The following is a 16,179-nucleotide window of genomic DNA, read 5'->3' as shown; positions in this document are numbered from 1 at the left end:
GAAGTACCAATAACATTGATAACATAAGAATAAGAGAAGCAACATTAACATCAATCGTTCCATAAGAGGGAAAACAATGTAAGTACTGCTAGCTTCTAAGAGTAGAGTAGCTTTGGAAGCTCGTTCATTACATTATGTACAATCGGAGTCGTGCAAAAGAAGGAAAGGGATAGCCTCACATACCTTGTATATACTGCCCCAATCTCAAGCTATGCAATTGTCAAAACTCCTTAGTCTACAATAAGAGAAACGATATTATCGTTATCATTTAAGCGTCATAACTATTATGTATCGACCACAACCTATTTTACGATGAAACGGACAGCACCTCCCCTATATATATGACCTCACACCATTCAAAACAGTCACCAAACAGCCCAAACAACATCAATAATAAACGTATTGAGCCTCCCAAAATAGTCCACACACAGCCTAATCACTCCATACATACGACGACCACCGTAGTCGTGTCAAACAACCTGGAAATGTTATGAATAACTATCAGCCCATAACCCTACATATATATGGTGTTTCTCCACACCCTTCCTCCTCCAAAACTCCACAAGATAGTAGTAAAATACGTAGCCCAACAACAACGCAAAACAGTCCACAAAACAATAACATTACTACCAAACCTTTCGATATATATCTCACAAGTTCTAGCTTCAATGGCTTAGCCGCAACTTGGATAATCTTAAATACATATAGAGTAAGAGGTTCCTTACCTTTATACAGAAATAACAACTCCAATTTGACCTTAAATTTCCATGAAATATCCCTCCAATGCTGCCACAACAACAAAAGAGCGAAACTAGCGATCAATTAGTGTTTTTCGGCACTAGAATCACTTTAGAAGGCTTGAAATCACCTAGGATTGATATTAAGAACATGAGGGAGTATTTAAAGAACATAAACCCTTTAAAACAACCTCCCACACGAGCTGAAATGACACAAAAAGGAGCAACAACAAGAAGAACAAGAGACTTGCTAGCGCCACGGAATTCCCGACACTTGATTTGTGTTGTTTGCCCTTTTTTGGGTCTTGAATCTTAAGAGAACCTTGAGAGGATGTTCCTAGGGTTCTAAGGTCTGAAAATAGTGAAACGAAATGACTTAAAACGGGTTGGAGGCATCCTATATAGGTCCAAATATCTTAAACCGACTTAGTGGGCCCCATAGAGAGGTGCTTGGCGCAGTCTCGCGAAAACGCGAATATCTCACTACTCCGAGATCGTATCGATGAACGGTTTAATGCGTTGGAAACTAGACTCATAGATCTTTAATTTTGTTGATAGATCACCCCATAATTATTTGTAAATTATGAGAAAAGATTAGAAACATTTGACCTAATGTTTAAGTAAAATTATGAACCTAAGTTGCGACAACTTTTGTCGACTTTTGTTTCATAACTCGTTTGACTTCAAGACTTATGATACGGATATTATATGATTAAAATACCTTCATAAATGACCTCTTGAGTGTATTAAGCACCGCTAGATTACCTGAAAATTCGAGTTACAACATCCTTGATTCGTTTAACTTCTAATACTGGTTAATCACCCTTATACACTCTTGTATCACTTAAGACCAATAGGATAGACTTCTTATCATCTCAAAGATAATTCCTTCTTGGATTTATGTTAACTAATATATGGCATGAACTAACACATGTGGATATGGGTTGTAACAATAAAGATGCCAAGTCAGACAATGTTGTTGATTTCGAATCCTTATAGAGTGGTGATCTGAGTTGTCTGAAAGCGGTTGACGATGATGCTAAACTATGGCACAGAAGACTGGGTCATGCAAGTTTTTCCCTTCTGAACAAACTAATTCAAAAGGACCTGGTCCATGGTTTGCCAATGTCATAATTCAAAACTCAAAAAGTCTGTGATGCTTGTGCTAGAGTAAAACATGTAATGTCCTCCTTTAAGTCAAAAAGAGATGTGAGCACCTCAAAGCCGCTTGAGCTCCTGCATATGGATCTGTGTGGACTTATGAGGGTGCAAAGCAGAGGAGGAAAGAGATACATTTTCGTAATCGTGGATGACTATTCCAGATTCACATGGACTTTGTTTCTTAGAACAAAAGATGAACTTGTTGAAGTATTTGTGGCCTTTGTGAAGAAAATCCAGATGAAGATGGAGTCTAGAGTTGTATGCATTAGATCAAATCATGGGACAAAATTTGACAATGTCAAATTGATGAATTCTACAATAAAAACAGCATCACTCACAACTTCTCAGCTACCAGAACTCCACAGCAAAATGGAGTAGTAGAAAGAAAGAATAGAACTCTAGAAGAAATGGCAAGAACAATGCTAATTGACAGTGGACTTGCAAAGAACTTCTGGGCTGAAGCTGTCAATATTGCCTGCTACTTAGTGAACAGGTGCATGATCAGATCAATTCTGAACAAGACCCCGTATGAATTGCTGAATGGAAGAAAACCCAAGCTGACTTACCTAAGAACATTTGGATGAAAATGCTATGTTCTCAACAATGGAAAGGATCAGCTTGGTAAGTTCGATGCCAAAAATGATGAAGGGATATTTCTTGGCTATTCTTCTCAAAGCAAGGCTTACAAGATATATAACAAGAGGACTCAATGTGTTGAAGAAAGAGTCGATGTTATTTTTGATGAATCTCATCCATCATTTGAGAAGAATGCTGAGGAAGATCAAGAAGGAGAACCTTACTTGTTCCTGGTGAAGTCATTAACATGATAAACAAAAAGGCAGACATGATGAGTCAAGTGAAGGAGCCAAATGAAGATAACGCGGCCTCATCATCAACAGAACCAAGCACTTCAATTACAATCACTGAAGCCGAAGAAAGAGTGGTTGATGCAGTTTAGGGAACTCCACTGGCATCTAAGAGAATGATAGAAGAAAATCAGCCAAACATACATTCCTCCTCTCAGAATGAACCCCACATCTAACTGGAGACATCAAAGTGCTCACCCTATAGACAACATAATCACTCCTCTAGATTCCAGAGTTCAAACCAGGTCAAGAGCTAGAAATTCACTTGCGTTCTCAGCCTTTCTCTCCCAGATTGAACCCAAGAACATCAAGAAAGCCTTAAAAGATGCAAACTGGATTACAGCCATGCAGGACGAGCTGCATCAGTTTGAGAGAAATAGTGTGTGGCACCTGGTACCCAGACCCCCAAATAGAACCATTATAGGAACCAGGTGGGTATTCAGAAACAAGCTCGATGAACATGGAATTACCACAAGGAGCAAGGCCAGGCTAGTGGTCCAAGGATACAATCAGGAGGAAGGGATTGACTATGATGAAACATTTGCTCCGGTGGCTCGCATGGAGGCCATCAAAATTTTGATCGCCTTTGCTTCTCATATGGAATTTACTTTGTTCCAAATGGATGTCAAAAGTGCATATTTGAATGGACTGCTTAAGGAAGAAGTCTATGTGAAGCAACCCCCTGAGTTTGAATGTCATGAGCACCCTGAATATGTGTTCAAATTGGACAAAGCTCTGTATGGATTAAAGCGCGGTATGAAAGATTGTCAAAATTTCTCTTAGAAAATGGGTTTAAGAGAGGGAAGATTGACAACACTCTTTTCTTAAAGAAACGAGGAAGGAACCTACTCATTGTTCAAGTTTATGTTGATGATATCATTTTTGGAGCAACAGCTGACTCTCTGTGTGAAGAATTCGCAAAACTTATGGGAAGCGAATTTGAAATGAGCATGATGGGGGAATTAAACTTCTTCCTGGATTTTCAAGTAAAACAGTCCCCAAAGGGTACTTTCATTTGTCAGGAAAAATACACTAGGGAACCTTTAAAAAGGTTTGACATGGAAGCATCAAAAGTGATAGACACTCCCATTGCAACTGCCACTTGACTGGACATGGATGAAACTGGATCTCCTATGAATCAAACAATGTATAGAGGCATCGTTGGTTCTCTTCTCTATCTCACTACTAGTCAACCTGATATTGTCATCAGTGTGGGGTTGTGTACGAGGTTTCAATCAAATCCCAAGAAATCTCACTTGAAGGTTGCCAAAAGAATACTGAGATATCTCAAAGGCACACAGGACCTGGTGCTATATTATTCATCATGTGACAGTTTTAATCTGATTGGGTATGCTGACACAGACTATACAGGTTATCTTGTGGACAGAAAAAATACTTCTGGGATGGCTCACTTCTTAGAATCATGTCTTATCTCTTGGGGGACAAGGAAGCAAAATTCAGTGGCTCTTTCAACAACTTAAGCTGAATATGTAGCTGCAGCATCCTGCTGTGCTCAGCTTCTATGGATCAAGCAGTAGCTAGAGGATTTTGGAGTTCTCAATGAGAGTGTTCCTCTCATATGTGATAACACCAGTGCACTCAATATGGCAAAGAATCCAGTTCAACATAAAAAGACCAAACATATTGATGCGAGGCATCATTTTCTGAGAGATAATGTGGAGAAAGGGTTGATATGCATGAAGTTCTACAGCATATAAGATCAAATTGCAGACATTTTCACTAAGGCATTGAGTAGGGTACAATTTGAAAGAAACAGAGTAAAGCTGGGACTGTTGAAGACAAATTAAGAACCTGATTCCTCTTTAGCTGGCTCGTATTCTTAATGAATAATTAGTTCAAACTGTTTTTTGGCCCTGTCTAACTCACTTCAATACCGTTGCAGGTAGACACACATAATAACATAGAATCAGTAGATGCAGTACATGACTGATAAAAGAGGATTAATTCTTTTCAAAAAGGGCTTGAAGAAAATGTTTTTTCAAGAATCAGGTTCTTGTATTAAAGGTTAGTAGTTCTGTGCATCCTTTAATACACATCTTAAAAGGTACAAAATACAACTGCCATGTCATCAACTTTTCAGATCCGGCTGTCACGTCCCTTCAATTCAAAACATTCCATCTCCCTCTGAAACATCACAATTCTCCACGCCCAACCGTCGTTTCAGAACCGGTGCCTATTCTTCTCCCTTAATAATTATCCTCTCCGTTTAAAAACCCCTCTCTTCTGTCCTTTTTAACCATAGGCCCTATTCTAGATTCACCCAAAAGGAAAGGATCATCACACCACCTCTTCTAATGGCTGAGAAAATTTCCGATCTCTCTGCCTCAACTGTAACCACCTCTAACCCATCTATGGAACCTCTCGCCTTCACTGAGTCTTTGTCACCCTCTATCACTCCTACTGCTACAGTCACACCTTCCCTAGTTTCCCAACCTTTTCCCAACTTAGAAACCCTTGAAATTACTGTTCCGCTCTCTCCGTCGTCTGTTGCCCACAACAGTAAAACCCTAAGTGGAGAATAAGGTCAAAATACTGAGTTCACAAAAGGCTCCGCCATCATTGCTGTCAACTCCATGGTTGTGAAAGCACCGGTTGAAGAAGAAAAGACTGTGTTTGTGGTATCCGCTGATGGGGTATTGCATGAAGTTATTTCCCTGAAACATGAGTCACAAAGCGTGTGGGTAGAAGAGGCCATTATGGCTGTTGAAGGGGATGTAGTAGTATACACTACTGGGGCATCAGATGAGGAACCTGATCCCACTCCGGAGGATCTAGGTCAGGACTCTCATCCCCAGGACAGTGTTGTTCCTGCATTCGATGATGTGCCCCTGGGAATTCAAGCACCAGAAATGTGATCTAGTGATGAAGAAGACCTGAACAACGTGGCCCTTGATGCATTCATAAGTAAGCGAAGGGTTGTCTCCACCCCTGAGTCTGAAATTAAGCGGCCTACTACCAGGTTTCAAGTCAAAATGGTCTATGATTCTGCACTCCAAAAGAGCAAGAAAAGTAGTAAGAAGATAAGAAGAAAGCTGGTGAAGGATGGTGTACCTATAAGTGATGAAGCTATTCCTGTGGTGGAGGTGGAAGAAGGAACTTCTGAAGAACCAGGTTCCCTTGTAAGGCGATCAAAAAAGGATGAGTCTATTTCTATGGAGAAAGGGTCTAATTCTAAGTCCAAGTTGAAGGAGGCAGTGAGTGATGGGGATATTCTTATCAAGTCCAAGGGGAAAGGCAAAGTCAGTGGAGAAAAGCATAGGAAACGAAAGTCTGAAACTGTTGAAGAACCTAGTTCTGGAAAGAAAGCAAGAAGTGAGGTCTGCCTTGGCTTTGAGCACCTAAGGCATCAAAAAGTTCTGCTAGGTCATACGTTTAACCCAACAATCTCGAAGATGGCCGGAATGCGCCAAATTCTGGAAATGGTGGACTTTCAACAATGGATGCATCTATTCTACATTGATGCCCCTAATGTGTATGAGGAGGAGGTACATAGTTTCTTCGCGAGTCTTTTTCCAGTCGATACTGACCATGTTTGTGCATTGGTCAATGGGGTGGACATTGTCTTTGACATGAAACTACTTGGAGAAATTTTGCAAGTTCCTACAGTTGGGGTGTCGAGTGTACGAGATGTCTGTCAGTACAACTTCAGAAATGCAGTGGTGAAAGACAATTCTAATTAGAAAGGGGACCAGATCCATAAGAAAGCACTACTTCCTGTCTACCAACTGCTGTTTGAGTTGGTTAACAAAGTCCTGTTGCCTCGAGCAGAAAGGAGGTCTGTAACTTCAAAATCCGATCTATACCTAATGGAGCAACTTGACGGTTTCAACCTAGTGAGTCTGCCTTCCATAATAATTGAACACATGCAGAAGGTGGCCAATTTCAAGGATGGTAATCACGGGCTTCCCTATGGATTCTTGCTCACTCAATTGTTCAAATTCTTTGAGGTTCCACTGAGAACAGGTAAAGTGGGGACCCGTAAGCAGAAATTCTCTTAGACAACCTTGGAAGAGTGCAAGTGTATTGAGAAGTATGTGGGTGTAGGAAGTATGTCAACTGTGTCTTAGCTTATCAATTCCTAGAATAGTGCAGCTGAGGAAATACGTTGATTGAAGGCCAGGAATGCTACCTGGAAGGTCAACAAGCCCAAGCAGTTTGATCCGTTTGACCCAAGAAAATGCTGATCTCAGGGCGCAAGTAGAGAACCTGAAGAATGAACTGCTCAACGAGCAAAAGTCGGGAAACACCCGAATAGACCTTGTTCTCCAGACACTTGCTGCAGCTTCCAAGCCTTTTCCTCCTAGTGCCCCCTAAGAACCCCTTCAGTGACCAGTTTTCTGGATATGTTTCTTCTTCGTTGTCTCTTTGTTGATGGTTGGTGGATGTTTTTTTGCTTTTTTTATGGTTGGGATGTACTACTACTACTGCTCCTGTGAACAAGTCCAATGTAGCCTCTTCCTTTTTTCAAAGGATGAGGCATATTAAAAATTATTAATATGAATCCTTTCTCATACTATCTCTCTGTTTTCTATTCTTTCTCATGATTGTGTGCATATATGTGGCATGAGTTAGCTTAGCTGGACTTCTTTGTGCTGTTGTTCTTTTTAATGATGCTAAAAGGGGGGAAATTGCACATTGGGGAACTGGTTCTTATATAGGACTTAGGGGGAAACACATTGGGGAACTAGTTCTTATGCTCTATTATTCTTTAAGACAAGGCATAGTCTTAGAGGGAACTCTTTGAAACTGGTTGTTTGGTTTCTACTGCCCTAATTCCGATTTATAATTGTTGAAGTTGTCACCATCAAAAAGGGGGAAATTGATAGATCTTAAATGCTCTTGCCTGAAGTTTTGATGATCTAACAAACTTATGGCTAAGAAACAGGGAGGGAACCTGACCTACTTGGATTACTGCTAGCGTTAACAGATTTCAGCTAAAGATGAATTGCTACAGCTTCAGGAACCAAACAAGGACCTGATGCTTTTGTGGTTTCCTCATATCAGTACAAAGTCATTTGGACACAGCTGGAAATGAAGTGACCGACGACACTGTTTCTGCTGTACTGCACCACACTATCAGCCCACTCACTCTCTAACCAAACAAAGTACTAACATCATTTCAACATGTAATCAAGATGTACCAAATGTGCTTTATACAAAAATATCACTGGAAGGTTTCTATTTCTCATTCAAACCTTTTGCAAAAACAGGAAAATCATCCTCTCAAGCTTGAAGAACAAGGTTGAATGCCACTACGGACCAGTTCCTAAAAGATTGATGCTTGTTATCCTAGTTGAGTTGTAACCTTGTTATTGTACTTGCCATATCTCCTAAATCACTTATCTAGAAGCATACTGATTAGGAATCCTCTTGTAAATCCGTAAACTCATTGAGTTTATGTTGTGACTAGATTTAGTCATAAGGAAAAGTTTTTGTAATCGTAGAATTACAAAGTGGCTTGTGGTGATAGCATCACAAGTTAGAAAAAGCCTTCGTAACTAGGATAGTCACAAAGTGTCTTTTGGTAAAGGTACTACAAGTTAGTTGAGTAAATTCTTTGCAATAGGAAGTATTGTAAAGTGGCTTGTAATAGGTAAGATTACAAGTTAGTGAAGTTAAAAGCCTACAGGGTAGGTCGTGATTTTTTGATCCCCTTGTGTGGGATTTTTCCACGTAAAAATCTTTTGCCTCATTTACTTACTGCTTTACTAAGTGCTCTCAGCACAATCTTGTAGAGGACCAGGTACTCTACGATTTGGTGGATCCATATAATCTAACAATAGTAAATTTCTAGACCGAATCCCGATATTATCCTTCCAACATGCTGAAATTGAATCCGATAGTATTCATTCTAGAGCTAATGACCTCATCTCATCCAATACGACTAATTTGGTGACATGACACATCAATACAATCTAAAGCCACAACCCGCGCAATCCGCGCACCAATAAGCAACAATCCAATGTACTCAAATCATGGAAAAAGTGACTCAAATGAGAGATCTGTACCGCAAGCTCACCAGTACCACCACCACACAATGCTTAGAACCCATCACACGTCGAAGGACCAAAACATACGAATCTAACCCAAAGGGTCATACCTCCACATAGCTTTGCTACAATGCGCAACCTTATCCGAACACTGGTCCACATGAAACACCTCGAGTCACTATGCTCAAAATCAATAACCATGCACAATTTGATGCCTAGAACCAAAAGCAAATCATCATTACCACAACGAAGCAAATGACATAACACCGTACAAACCCGAAGGACACAACCGATACGCCATCCATCGAGCAATACCCAATACACTTCCCGCTTAGATTTCACTATGAGACCACAATAGAATCGCACCATGTGTGCCTATAACCAACAAATCATAACGCCTCGCAACACAGAAAGGTAAATCATAGATCACCCCAGGACACTAATAAGCTCAATAATAATCGAATCAACACATCCCTCAACAATAGCGACTCGAAGTCAACAAGGCCGACTCGATGTAGAACACATATCCATATTGGCCCACCAATGAACCCCTTATCAAGGAGTTTCTGAAGTTGCTCCACCAACACTTTTAACTCCGCGGGTGCCATATGACATTGTGCATGGTCACCAAATCAATACCGAATTCAACAACCCTGTCCGGTGTCATGCCCGATGGCAGGAGACACATCTGGAAAAATCCCTCACCATCAAAACTGAATCAATGGTAGGAGTGATAGCATCCTAGGAAGCTTAACTCTATTCAAGGACAAGGATGAAGCTTTCGAATCTCAAAGATGGCCTTTAACAAGATGTCAAGTTAAAGAATTACAAAACAAGGTCATTAGACTTCAAGTGCAAATTGAGAAGTTATTAATTGGGAGGAAGAGCTCAAGGATAAAGGACGTGAATTAGCTAGGTGATAGCATCAAGGACAAGGATAGAGTTTTGGAAGCTCCAAGGCCATATACAAGATCTCAAGCTAAAGAGTTGCAAACTAAGGTTGCTAGACTTCAATGGAAAATAAAGAAACTTTTAATTATAGAGGAAGAGATCAAGACCAAAGGAGATGAATTGTCCAAGTTTTACGATTATATGGTGGTCCAAATTGAAGTCCAAGAGGAGGAATATTGGGTCACCAAATCAGCCCTTGAAGTCCACCAAAAAGGGCTGAAAATAAGTTTAAAAGAGGTCCAAAAGGGGGTGTTTCAAAAGGCGCCCAATTGGAGTCCAAACCAATGGCCCAAACTAGTTGTTTTAAGGCCCAAATATGCCCCAAAGGGTCTTGGCCGCCCCTTACCTAATTTTGATGGCTTTTGTTACCCTTAGGAGACCCCTACCTAAGTTTGATGGCTATTGTGACCCCTTAGCAGCCCTTACCTATTTTAGATGACTTTTTAGCAACCCCCTAAATTATTTTAAGGGTTTTTTACTCTTATGAATAAGTAGTTCTTCTCATTCATAAGACACTATATTATTGATTAAGTATATCATACTTTGAGAGTTCTTTTGAACCTTTGTTACTTGTGCTTTGAGATTTATCTTTCAACCTTTACTAATTCATAGTTCAAGGTAGTAAGATTACTTCTCTTTTGTGATATCTTTGATTCCTTTGTGGTATTCTTAGAAGGCGATTAATACTAGTTATTAATTGTTTTCTCAAGTTAATCGTAAAGCGGTCAAGATCCAAATTTATTGTTTTGATTTGCTTTTAAGTAAAGGCGTTTCATTTCTTCCATAAATCAAGACATTGTTACTTTGATCTTGTCAAGGCTATAGAACTTGTGTTCTTGGAAGTTCTTGGAAATTCTTTCCTTGAATTTTACCATATCCTTTATTTTCATCTCTTTAATTCTAGTTGTTCAATTCCTTGTTGTTATTACTTCTGCATTTACTTCTAATTCACTATGTCACTCCAACTGACATAGTGAATTAGGCTTTATCCGATGTAAGAGCTTCTTCTTTCGTCCTCTAGTCTTCTTTTAAAAGAAGGAGGAATGCCCCAACCACGATGTTGCGCGTAGAAATCCTCCCTCCATACCATGACCTCTCTATATATAGATATAGGAGCCTTACAAGACTTAGACAGCTTCGAGAAGACTCCCTGCCTTAGGAGCAATTTCAAATGAGACAGGAATGAAAGCAAGGCCGAGAGGGGGAGAGAATGGAATACTAGGGGAGAATCCTAGGACTTCAAGAAAGTCAGGCGAATGGTGCCTATACCTGAAAGCACATAAGCTCGCATTCCAAGACTTTGAATGCAAACTAAATCGAAAGCTAATGGAAGGCTGGAGGACCTGGCCCACTAAACTAAAGGATAGGCGTATGGAGGAGTAGAGTTAGTTAAAGCTGCACGGGACCTATTGCCTCCACATCTCCTTAAGGTAGAGTAGAGCTTATTCATGAGGATGATTCGTAGTTCTCATAAGAAAAGAGATTACTTATGCAATTACCCTTTAAGACTCAATTACATCGAGCAATGTAATCGAACCAGGAAATTACATCGCACCTTTTCTAGGGGTAAAGACGATGCTCTCATTTGGGGATGTGCTGGGGGTAATAATTATTCTATATTGCTGGGGTAAATAGCCCTTTTCCCAACCCGAACTTGGTTTATCTGATGCTTGGCTGAAGCTTACGTGCAAGCACAGCATCTGTCTCTTAGTCCTCTTTGGACAACCTTTAATCAGAGAAAGAAAACGTATATTCTATCAACCTTAGAGAGAATCTCTATTCTACACAGAAAAAGCGTATTCAACACAGACAGGCTCAGGGAAAACATCCTATACTTGGGATAAGTGAGCACAAGAGTTTGTAATGAATGCTTTTATTAGTACTTGAAATAAGCTTTATTCCTCCTGGCCAATTCACCACTTCTCACTTACTTACTACTTACTCAAACAATACCGGCTTGAACAAGGAAAGCGGTCCCTTACCTTCTCTATTTCCTTCCCGTAATCGAACCCGATAATAAGATTTGAACATGGATTCATTCCCATCGACTGGATCTTTCACAGAGACCAAGAACAAGGACCGAGAGTAATAGGGAATTCGGGATAAAAAGTATATATACTTTTCGTTACACGCGTACAAAGAACTCGTTGAAACCTCGCTACTGGATTGAGGAAGAGGCAAGAAAGTTGAGCTATACCTCCTTCCTTCCCTGTGGTTGACTGCTTTTTCTTCCTTTTTCCATACTTCAGGAGGAAGAGATCGCCGGGTTCAACTTCCACTGGTGATGGCGATTCCTTCTTGAAAAACAGTATATTCAGTTGAATCTTCATATTCTAATAATAAGATCGAATCAATTCCAATTCGAAAAGAGGATTTCATCATACCTGGCTTTCCTAACCTTACAAATGGCACTGAGACTTTACTTTATCAAGCTGGAAATAGGGAACTCCTTTTTGGAACTGCCTTTGATCTTTCCCTTGCCGTGTAGGTAAAGCTAGAAGAGCCTCATTGGCCCGACAGCTGACAAGCAAACCTTCCATTCTTATGTTTACATCACTTCTCTCTTTCTCGCATTGACCGGACAAAGGTTTCAAATGAGCATCCCATGGGGCAGCCATAGCTTGAACCTTCCTTCTCGCAGTCAGCTATATAACTCAGGCAGCAAAGGTTCGAGCAGGATGGCGGTTAGTCTTCCTCGTCTCTTTCGGGTGGGCGGCGGGAATAACTCTTCTAGCATCAGCATGGATTGACCAGAGACTGGGAGTAGTCGTCATCTTTTTCCATAGTAGTCATCCAGCAAGAAAGGGAAAGACCACTTAGCGCAGTGGAATAGGAAAGAGAGCGTCGAGCACAGCTTTCGTGTCACCAGAAATCCTTTTTCGTTTATTGGGAGACTGAATGAAAAAGGCTTTGTCAAGCAGGCATGATTGTCGCGTCGATCGACAGTTGAGAAATACTATCTCCGGGGCCCTCACTTTAGGGCTATCTTTCACCGTTGACAGACATGGTTCAACGTGCCAGCTACGCTTCCTCTTCTAGAACAGTGACAGCCTAGTCTGATTCCCCCTTCCGAAAGTGCCACAACTCCTTCTATCACAACCCCTGAAAACTGGGCATTCGAAGCATCAATCTCATTCTATGCTCTATGCCATCTTCCTTATACTTTGACTATTAATTCATGTGCACAAATCTCCCTCACAAAGGAAAGCGGGAAAGTCATCTTTGCAAACAAAGGCCTTCTTCTTATACTATGGCATCTTGTCCAAAGCGAGCGGTCATGTAAACCCTTTGTCTATTCGGCTCTTTCCTTTAATAAGAACAATCTCAATGTGACACTTTCACGATGAAATACCGGGAATTTTTGATACTAGAGTCCCCCAGGAAATTAAGCCAATGATCGACTGTCCCTGCCCATTCTAACGGGGCATTCTATTCCTTCAAGTCCCACAGCTCTAAATGTGCCTATTCCTTCGACACCTTTCCATGGAAACAGGGGAAAATGGCTTATTCCGCATCAACCTAAGCCCTCTTATTCCGACTAAGTGATCCATTGGCGAAAAGAGGGCCTTCCTCCTTCTTGCTTGAAGCTCTGTCAAAGAAGCATTCTATTCCGAAAAGGCTTAGGGCTAGGCTAAACCTCCCTCAAAGCCATGAAGTCCCAGAGCTCTTATTCCAAGAACTGGTGATATTCCCTTAACTGCAGATTCAATAGCACCGGTTATGAACCCCAAAAACAACAGGAAAGAGAGCACCGTCTACTCAGACTGTCACACCGGAAACGAGAGCAGTAAGAGCAGATAGTGGAACAGAACTAGCAGCAGATAGGCATTCAGTTAGCTTGAAAACGGACTCGTAGTTAGAAATCAGATGCTTCCTCAACAACTATCTTTAGAATGTCCTATCTCTCTCTTCAACGTTTTAAAACGAGCTAGAAGGCTTCTCTTAAAGCAGAAAAATAGGAGTTATAGTAGTTTCAGCTATTCGATTCGAATGAGTGCCCTCACTTCCTTTCCTTACTACGATATGCCCAAAAAAAGAAAAAGAAAGTGCAACATATCAAAGAGCGATGACACAAATTATCAGTGACCTCCTACATAACATATGCGAGCCTTACGTGGACGATTTGGTAGTCTTTTCAAAAGAAAGAACCGACCACATCGAAAATTTACGCAAGGTCTTCGAAAGGTTAAGAAAACATCAATTGAAGATGAACCCGAAAAAATGTGCATTCGGGATCGGGCGGAGGCCTTAAATCAGTAGGGCAATAGCATAGCTATTATTGACCTGACCCCTATTACATTACTTAAGCCTACTCTTTCTTCAAGATACGAAACGAGCAGCCGAAAACGGCTGTCCCTATTGTATTTTAGATGGAGTCATCTACAGGGCTAAGAATCTTACCTTTACTTAGAGAGGGGTAGCGGTACCATGCTCTTCCGTGCTCGTAGGTTGACTCACCTATGCATCCCGACTAAGGTCTCACAAACGTGCACTTCCCTTATGCATCCAACCGCTTCACTAATGTGAATAGGTTATACAGAAGGGTAGGTTGGTTATATACTCTTATGCGCCTTCCTTCTTCGAACCTTTTGGTATGTATTGCCCCCTAACTATAGATCAGATCCACCAGACAAGAAACTCAATTCCGCACTGCTGCTGAGTCGTCGGACTTATCCACCAAGGGATTCGTGGAATTTCTGTGGATTGCGTTGGGGGAAATCTACCAAAGCTAGGCAGATAGATAGACTCCTTTCCCGCTGCTAAGGGAGAGCAAGAAAGAAAAAAAATGATTGTTTTTTAACCAGCGCCCTCTTTTGGGTATGCAGGTACTAAGAGTCCTCTCACTACCAACCAGTAGACATCATTTGGCTGGGTCTTGCCGGTATAAACAACGAGGAAGAAACAACCAAATGGAAACAACAACTAACTATGGCTCTTGGCCCAGACAACGTCCTAGGCGTAGGGGAGATCGGAGCAACAGGGAACGCCTAGACGACGTTTTTCTTCCTGGGCTGCAGTAAGTAGATCGAGAGGTCGTTCCGCCCCTTGTCCCCGAATATGGGGAATATGTTCTCATAAAATCTTGCTCCAATCTGACCTAGCTGGCGAGCGATCCCAGTTCGCGACAGAGAACAAGACAGCAAGCGAGCGTACTTTTGTTCGCTTCTTCTCCACCAAGCACGGAAGTTTAAGGATAACTGTAGGTCGGTGGCTACCTAAGGAAACTCCGATTCGATCCGCCCCCCGGCTGGGAGGCATCTACCTCATCCCGATCACAAGGAGAGGTTCACTATGATGGGGGTACTTTTTTTCCCTTAAGGAAAAAATGAAATGCATAGGGGACCATCCTTTTGTTGCGGCATGCTCCTCAGATTTACGGATTCGCAGGGGGCCTCAGGCCCTACTTAGTTTCGCAAGCCTTTGTCATTGTCAGTCAACTAAGTAGGGCCTTTTCCTTTTTGTTTGAATAACCCATTCTCATTATCTTTAATAAGTAAAGTAGGCAAACCTATAGGTCCTTAGTAGCGTTGACAAAGAAGAAGGAGCCGTTTAAAAGAAAGCGAATCTTTCCATTTTTCTTATAATTATATAATAATATAAAATAGAAAGAAATTTCTTATTATTATATATAGGCCAGCTTGACAAGCAACCCTTCCTCTTGATCTGAGGTGCGAAGAGAAAGATTTCTTTTTTATGACTTCCACTTATCGATCCCGGCCCAGAAAAGTGACCGATCAGGGCAGGGCCCTATTGATAAATGAAAGAAAGGGTTTATGAGCCCTAGCCCTGTAAGCCCACACCTGTGTAGAGTAGATCGTTCAACACCTGCGGCACAAACCCATTTTGAACCTATTGGTCCTAGTATCATAGGCGACCGAACGGCCGCCCCCTAATTACTAGACCAACCTGCTATAATAATTCCATAAACACCTAGCGAAGATATGGCAAACAAATAAAGTAGCCCTATGTTCGGATCTGACAATACCATACCATAATCAAAAGGTACAACGGCCCGAGCGACCAGACTTAACATAAATGTAGCCACTGGAGCCATTCTAAAAAGGGAGAAATTAGCACTACTTGGTGAAATAGGTTCTTTTAGAATCAATTTCAAACCATCTGCTAGAGGTTGTAACAATCCAAACGATCCCACTACATCAGGACCCTTTCGACGTTGCACAAAAGCCATTACTTTACGTTCAGCTAGCACTAAAAAGGCTACTCCTAGTAGAAGTGGTAGAATTATTCCAAGTATTTCAGCTGGAACAGCTATGTACATTTTTTTTTTCTATTCACTCATGATCTGGCCTGGTCGACCCAATCATGATATTGAAGGAGGGGACCTTTTCTCGAAAAAAAATATTCTTGCAACTATGAAAACCACAACACAAGCACCCCTTTTCCATTCATTCTATCTAAGAAAAAGAATTCAGCATAGACCACGACCCCCCA

At 41.1% G+C, this 16,179-nt stretch overlaps 1 protein-coding gene and 1 pseudogene across 1 annotated transcript; both read left to right on the top strand.

Annotated features, from left to right (window-relative positions):
- Window positions 1-3,876: 3,876 nt before the first annotated feature.
- LOC107793409 (secreted RxLR effector protein 161-like) lies at window positions 3,877-4,245 on the top strand. Its single transcript, XM_016615754.1, has one exon. The coding sequence runs from the start codon at window positions 3,877-3,879 to the stop codon at window positions 4,243-4,245; it is 369 nt and encodes a 122-aa protein (XP_016471240.1).
- An 8,159-nt stretch (window positions 4,246-12,404) lies between these two features.
- Window positions 12,405-15,608, top strand: LOC142170194 (uncharacterized; annotated as a pseudogene).
- Window positions 15,609-16,179: the final 571 nt, after the last annotated feature.

Source organism: Nicotiana tabacum, chromosome 16 (assembly GCF_000715075.1).
Source record: "Nicotiana tabacum cultivar K326 chromosome 16, ASM71507v2, whole genome shotgun sequence".
NCBI classification, from domain to species: Eukaryota; Viridiplantae; Streptophyta; class Magnoliopsida; order Solanales; family Solanaceae; genus Nicotiana; species Nicotiana tabacum.
This window is presented reverse-complemented; position numbering and strand designations above follow the sequence as displayed.

What these genes read in the sequence shown, in the direction of transcription:
- LOC107793409 (XM_016615754.1), top strand. Translation starts at nt 3,877, where the DNA reads ATGGATGAAACTGGATCTCCTATGAATCAAACAATGTATAGAGGCATC.